At 40.2% G+C, this 7,496-nt stretch overlaps 1 protein-coding gene across 1 annotated transcript; it reads left to right on the top strand.

The window, feature by feature from the left end:
- Positions 1-470: 470 nt before the first annotated feature.
- Positions 471-7,035, top strand: LOC117774338 (V-set and immunoglobulin domain-containing protein 1-like). The gene is made up of 7 exons (XM_034606695.1): positions 471-581; positions 682-836; positions 2,365-2,572; positions 5,521-5,676; positions 5,768-5,884; positions 5,980-6,124; positions 6,209-7,035. Exons 1-7 carry the CDS (start codon positions 536-538, stop codon positions 6,303-6,305), a joined length of 924 nt encoding a protein of 307 aa, XP_034462586.1. The 5' UTR covers positions 471-535; the 3' UTR covers positions 6,306-7,035.
- The last annotated feature ends 461 nt before the right edge of the window (positions 7,036-7,496 follow it).

The following is a 7,496-nucleotide window of genomic DNA, read 5'->3' as shown; positions in this document are numbered from 1 at the left end:
GCCAGGTGGAGATTAAATGTGCATTAATTTCTTTGCCAGAAGCCCTGACCCAGGAGGACTTACAAGACAATGGGAGGAGGAGTGAACATGCTGCCAAAGTGCTGAAAAATGAATGAACTATCAGTGTCACAACACACTGTGGTCCTAACCTGCCACATTACGTCAACAACATCACACACGCAAGGGCCGCACTGACTGTAGCGCCCAATTGCTGTGATTTAAAATACAAACCGTATTTATTGCGCTAACCAAACAGGTGAGATTATTTCATCCGCCACCGCCCAAAATTCAAAATTATTAACGGCCAAATGGACAGTTTTTGAAAAACAACACACACCCAGTCTGGCAAACATGCATATGCAAACACTGTGTTATCAACGCGCGCAGTATCAGTCCATTACGCATGCTGTAACCTTGCCTGTGATACTGTAACGTTTTTTTCATTCCCACTTTCGGTGCTGCCTTGAAATACAGCGGTGAAGACAGCGGAAAGATCAGTTCCGAAGAAACTTTTTGCTCCAACTTTTTGTGAAAGATGATGTCCTCCATGTTGGGCGTGTTGGCGCTTGCAAGCATCATAGGTAACAACCTCTCTGCTTCTTCCTCCTGATCGAGGGCATTTCAGTAAATTGGGTATGGTTTTGGATTTACCTGGAACCTGACGAGCTTGTTGTTTTGCAGGACGGGTTGAGCTGATCACAGTCAGTACGCCGTTCAAATCCATCAACGTTACAGTGGGTGGAAGTGTCCTCCTCCAGTGTGAGTTTGTGACTATTCCTGACACCTCCGGCCTCACCATCCAGTGGGACTTCGTGTCACCAGCTTCCCTAAAGCAGGTAGATACACATCGCTGCTCAGATCAGGGCGTAGCATCAAATTAGGAAGGTTTAATGTGCTCAAATGTAAAATGTCCATAAAACAAGGGTTTAGGATGCTTCACTGTCGTTTTTGGTCAGATTCTTCAATGATAAAAGGTGAGTAATCAGGATATTTCATATTGACTCAAAACCTGCCACTGTTCATCTAGTTGAAGTTGAGAAGCTCAGAGTGTTTACTTAATGGCTGTATTTTGTCTTTGAGTGATGGAAAAAACACAAGTTCAGGACAAAATCACTGCTTTCTACTAAAATGTGGCATGTTGTTGTTAAACATCCGTGAAGGAGGTAATATTTTATTGCTTTTTCTCTGCCTGTTAGCATGACTACGCAAAAACTACCTAACTGATTTTCTTGACACGTGGTGGAAGGAGCTAAGGAAGATCCATGAACCTTTGGCGCACATCGGAACAAAGGAGCACATCCGAGTCTTTTTTTTTTATTTCACTTACTTTAACTTTGGGAGATAGAACTTTTGTGTCATTTTCCCTGATTTCCCAGAAAATAAAGCATGAAATAATCAGGCGCATGTGGAGAACTGATATCGATGAGTGTGTGCAATTGGTGCAGCTCAATTGAATTGTAGGTGGAGGTATGCACTGAGTGCCAGTTGGATGTACACTGGGGGGACTCTCATCTGAAAACTCATTATCTTACAGCATTCCCTGATTTAACCTCATTCTAGTTTTTATCATTGTAATGGAAGATCATGCTTAAATTCCTGACACACATTTCGTGTTTTTATTCTCTTATTTATTCTCTCCTGTGTGTTTTTTATTTGTATAGAAATTTGTAACTATGTTTTGAGACGTGCTTTACAACTTAAGATAATATATTGTTATTTTGCAAGATATTCACCATTTCGTTACTCATATTTATTTTAAAAGATTGAATTATCTTCAGAAACGATTGTGCACCTTTCTTCTCTAACAGTCAGGAGGCACACCTTGTTAAGACAACAAAACTATAGCAGAAATCAGATAAGGGCTGGTTTTGAATTATTGTAACATTACTACTAGTGACTAACGTTCTGAATCCCAGTCCACTTACATTTCAAACAAAACAGTCCCATCTGCTGGATGGAATTAAGCTTTGTACCTTTTGAATGTTATTACTAAGCATGTAAATAGCTGAGAATATGCATATTACCACTTTTTAAAACTTGCTTTATTGATAAGGGACAAACTTCTGTTTGGGTAATACCAATTTTATTTATCTGCCATTCCCTTAATTATGTGCAACTAAAAGAATAAGGTAAAGAAAAGAAAATCCCAGATCTCTGAATTTGTATGTTTGTCTAAGAGCTGCATCACTGTCACTTTAATCTGCTGATGTTGAAACACAGATTCAGTTGATTAGAGCATCAAACAGTCCTGAACAATCCAATCATATGCCAATAAGACTTTTTCCTTGGTCTAAAATTATCAATACAGGGAAATAAGCGTCTGTATTGAGTCAGTTATTCTGTTTTGTCACTGTTTTCCCTCAGATCTATTACTATCAGTCAGGAAAGGACGTCATTACCAAACCGTATGAGGGCAGAATCCAGCCTCCCTCCTCGCCAGGCACGACCAAAAACGCCTCGATAACAATACGCAACATGCAGCCATCAGACAGTGGAGTCTACAGCTGTGAGGTTCACAACTTCCCCGATGTGGACGGAAAGTCTCAGGCCAATATCGGTGTGAACGTTCATGGTAAGTTTCATGACCTCTCATGACCTTTTGTGATGTTTGTTAAACTCGCAGCATCGATGGGAAAAACACTAAGGAAGATCTGAGGGGAGAAGAGAGTATCAGCCAATCAATCACGATCAGTAAAAATAGGGCCACTACTACTACTACTACTACTATTACTACTAAAAAATTATAATAATAATAATAATAATGACTTTATTTATGTTGCATGTCACAAAGTGCTTCACAAATAAAAGACATACAAGTAAGAATACATAAAAACAAATAAAAATAGCCATAATAGAATAAATATAAGGAGAAAAACAATAAAACGCAGGCATTACATTACAATAACACAACTAAAATTTGGTAAAATCGGGGGGGAACACAATACTATATCAAAGTACGTTTTTAACTTATGATTTAAAGGAAGCTACTTTGAAAATGGTTCCTTTTTTGTGTACTTCCCTGTCAGTTGAATATTTCAGTTAACGATAGCAGAAGAAGAAGAAGACGTTTTTTGTGTTCACACCTGGACCTGAGCTGAGAGTGGGTGAGACTGCATGAGGAGGGAGAAAGTGCAGTTATTCATATATAAGAATGAAAATAACGTCCCATGCAGTTTTATTTTTGGTTTCAAGTTATATGTTTGACTTTTTTTAACCCATAGCATTGATCTTACTCATTTATCTTTTTGTGTTTCTCTATAATCCTCATGGAAAAGTAAAGTTATATATTAATTATGCCTGTGGTCTTTTTTAAACCTAAAATCCCAGTGTGAATTACATCAGGCCAAATTTAACTGAAGTGAGAATATTTTCACATCATAAGTGTTTTAGTTCCCTTCCCACATCTGAGATTACCATATCTATTATCAGCGCAGTAGCATTAACAAATTCATTAAAGCACTGGCCCTGAATAGCGTGGTACGGGAATTGCATTCGGTTTGAATCCTCTCATTCACCGAGTTACCACGACAACCTCTCAGGCCTCAGTATCCTCACTAGTTTCCATGGTTACTGTAGCAGTCTCCTCATTGTCAGCGTTGGAAATTAGAGTGGGACTGTGACTGCATCCTTGTACTGCATACAGAACATATATCCACTGTGTGCTAACCACACGTCTTGTATTTCCTGACGTCTGCCTTTGTGAAAATGTTTGCAGGTTGGTTTCTCCACCCTGACTGTGACGCACACTTAAATGCTGTATGAATATGGATGGCTCGTCCTCGTGCTGATTGTCATTCAGTCAAAGATGATTTTCATCTCGGCTAATTATGGAGAATTATGGTCGTATTTTTAACGAGAGTGAGCAGTCCATCATAACTTACAAACAAGCGTTACCCCCTGCTGTGTATGTTAATACTGTTACTGATATCACATGGGAATTCATGTCAATTAAAATAAGTTTTAGCAGAACTGTCCAATCAGTTCGCTAAAAACCTTATAATCAGTAGGGTCGACACCATTGAATATATATAGTAGTAGGAACAGAGAGTGAGACCACGCCCAACACACTTCCTTCCTCCCGACGTCTAATGTTTAACAACAAGCAAAACAAATTCCATTTTTTCCAATTGCCTTGGATGGGACACGCCCAGATGACCTCCATGTACCTCCATGGTTCATTACCCCGCACGCCGCCATGGTCAGAAGCAGGGTATTGCTTTTGCCCCGGTCAGTGGGTATATGTGTTGTCCAAGTGTTACTAATGTTATGGGGATCAGAATCAGTTTACACAGTCACATTATGGGGACTTGTGCCTCCCTTTGGGGACAAAAAGCAAATCCCCATAATGTAAATGATTGAATTTTACGTATAATAGTATAATAGTACTGGTTAAGGTTAGAGTACGTCTCCAGGACAGAAATGCAATTCAATGAATGTCCTTTGAAGTCATGGAGAAACGACTGTGTGCGTGCGTGTGTGTGTGTGTGTGTGTGTGTGTGTGCGTGTGTGCGTGTGTGTGTGTGTGTTCAATCTCATGCAGTAGCCAGCACACACAGATCCTGTCCTGATTCTCGTCTTTGTACTTGGCCTCAAATTCAGCTACACAAACCAACCCATATTTTTTTCTACAACCGATGTGAGGAACATCACTGCTGCTCTTTACAGATGAGGAAAAACATAGGTTTGCTTGGCAGTAACAGGCACAAATGAGGACAACACAGTTATCTCACGTACATAACAAGACACAAATCATCTCAAATCTGCCACCTTCATGGAAAACCTTTAATTACGGGAGCAGTTCACAAATTGGTATAAACACCTTTTCACTTTCTTTCCACAAGTGGGAGGCGCTTGAGAGAGAAGAAATCATCCCTTATAACAGTGCCTGTAGTGTGCTGTGTGGTTTCGTGGTGTGGTGAGCACCAAAGATGAAATTTCAATCCCCTTTATTGCGCTGGCGTAAATGCAAAATCTCCGAGGCAGATATTACAAAAACTACACAAATAGCTAGCACTATAACTGAACTCTATTCAGACTTATACCAACACCCAAGTGGGTCCATGTAATAACGAATCAATTTAATACAACCCTGGTGTAATCTGTCAACTAATGATCCACTCCCAGCTGTAATTTCACATGATCACTGTCAGTGTCCTCTGAGGATGACAGCCACTCCTCGTCTCTCTGCTGACATCATCTCCTCTTCTTTTCTCTGTAGATGGTCCCTCTCCATCAGTAATTTCAGTGCATTGTCAAAACCAGTGGTTTACATCCATTTTGGCTGCTGCTATTTTATAAACTGACCACTAATTCAACTCTCATCAGACTCAGTTCTGCACAAGTGTGACACGTTATGTTACTATCAAGTAAAGTGGTGGAGTATAGCGTGTGAAAAGAAAGTGGGAGAATATTCAGTATATTGGAAAAAACAAATGACCAACACCATAAAAATATAAACATTTAGAAAAATAAATGTTAAATCACCTAATAAATCCTTGCCTCTTTCTTACTGTCTGTCAGAGAGGCCCTCTCCTCCTTACTGCGCCGTCCACGGGGACGTTGAGTCGGGTCACCTGGTCACTCTGACCTGCCACAGTGAGCTTGGAAGCCCGACACCTACGTACACCTGGACCAAACTGGACCAGGCTAAGACCAGGATGCCTGTTCTGGGACAAAGTGAGTACAGTCTAAGTGTATTTGTGATATATAGTAAATGGCATCACATTCATCTATTTGTAAACAAACATGTGTGCTCTTGTTCCCTCAGCAAACCCGACTGGAATATTGAAAATCACAAACATTTCCCAGTTTCAATTTGGGGAGTACCAGTGCAACGCCACAAATGTAGCAGGTTTTACTACCTGCAGCATAGAGCTGGCTGCCGGTATGATCACATTTTTGGTTTGTTTGATTTTTTAAAATATTTTTAGAATACAAAAATGCATCTTGGACGTAACAACTTGTGTAATTCCTGAGCAGAAGTGGGAGATGGAGTGATTGCTGGTGCAGTGATTGGCGCGTTGCTCGGGTGCCTCCTCATCATCCTGGTCGTGTGGTTCATCGCTCACACGGTGAAGAAGCATAGATACAAAGCAGTGAAGGCACAAGAGGCCAGCGAGATGAAGTAAGACCTGAGCTTCATCGTGTTGCAGTTCACCCTGTGATTAATTGAAAAGAGTCACGTCAACTCTCTCTCTCTGTCCACTAGGAGGAGCTCTCGCCCGGCCCTGGAAGCCACTGAGAGCGTTCCCACGGCAACCGCAGCCGGAAACATCCATGTTGGGGGAGATGAGCCAGAGGCCTAGAATAAGACCTGCTGAGAACAACTGGAGCGACGTCACTAATCTGAACAGCAGGGTGTCCAGGAAGTTCAGGCCTGAACATGCGTCATTCTCAGATTCAATAAATACCATACATGACATTGCATCCTGTGTATTGACCGTAAGGTCTTTTACTGCTGTTTCACTTTTACCATTTGTTTTCACTCTCAACCCTTTGCAGGAGCACAGATGCGGATCTTTTAACGGACAGCATCTTTACACCATGTCTTCTTGTCATCGTTTTTTTTAGTTTTCAAAGTGTGACAATCGTTGCATCTGTTTTTAAATATGCTTTAGGCTATACTGTATCGTAACCAATCTTTGAATTTATTTCATGAATCACTACATAAATACATTTTGTCTTACAATGCTGATGTGATGAGGTCAGAGTTGGAGTCTGCATTGTGCAAATTGCAGGTTGATTGGTGCTGTCGCTCAAATAACTGCAGCAGTCTGCAACAGACTCACTGTATGTTTTAGTCTTTCTTTTACATATCTTAAACACATCTGTGGGTTTCAACCCAGAAACAAAAATATAAAAATATAGGTTTTCAAATGATAAAATATCCAAAGTTAGAATCACAATGCAATATTTTACAGTTGATAGATATCACAAACTAATTCCCTGAAGGGAAGGATGAACGGGATCCTAGTCTTTGATTAATTGATGTTTAGTGACACAAATTATCGAGCAACTGTAAGTGAATGTTTTTGTGCATTAAGATTTACAGATTTTGATGAAAATAAAATGTTGTGTTTTCTGAGTCACTGTGTCACGTAACTCCCCCGCTGTGTCATCTATAGGGGGCAGCAGAGTTGCAGTGGAGCCTCACACTGTAAATCACAGTCAGGGTAGTGTCCCTCAGAACTCTGTGAGGATTTGTCACATTTGCTCAGGGTTGAATGACATCGAGTGTTATTTTATTTATTTTACGGCTGAGCTGTGTGGCTACTTACAGTTAAAGGAACAAGAAAACTGCAGGGATTGTGAAGTTCAGTATACTAATAACATGTCAAGAATAGATGCACTGTTCAGATTCTTTTTCACCATTTTCACTTTGGTCAATTATAAATGGCTAAAAAGAAAATCACTTGCTCTGGCATAAATGACAGTATATTAACAGCTGCAGATTATTATACAGGGTCCTTCCAACCTTGTTTATATCCCTATTTGTA

This window comes from Hippoglossus hippoglossus, chromosome 14, assembly GCF_009819705.1.
Source record: "Hippoglossus hippoglossus isolate fHipHip1 chromosome 14, fHipHip1.pri, whole genome shotgun sequence".
Lineage (NCBI taxonomy): Eukaryota > Metazoa > Chordata > Actinopteri > Pleuronectiformes > Pleuronectidae > Hippoglossus > Hippoglossus hippoglossus.
This window is presented reverse-complemented; position numbering and strand designations above follow the sequence as displayed.

Bases quoted from the DNA above. Each gene is read 5' to 3' on its own strand.
- LOC117774338 (XM_034606695.1), top strand. From the start codon at position 536: ATGATGTCCTCCATGTTGGGCGTGTTGGCGCTTGCAAGCATCATAG. The intron at 837-2,364 runs GTAGATACACAT...GTTTTCCCTCAG, and splicing joins CACCAGCTTCCCTAAAGCAG to ATCTATTACTATCAGTCAGG. The intron at 2,573-5,520 runs GTAAGTTTCATG...ACTGTCTGTCAG, and splicing joins TATCGGTGTGAACGTTCATG to AGAGGCCCTCTCCTCCTTAC.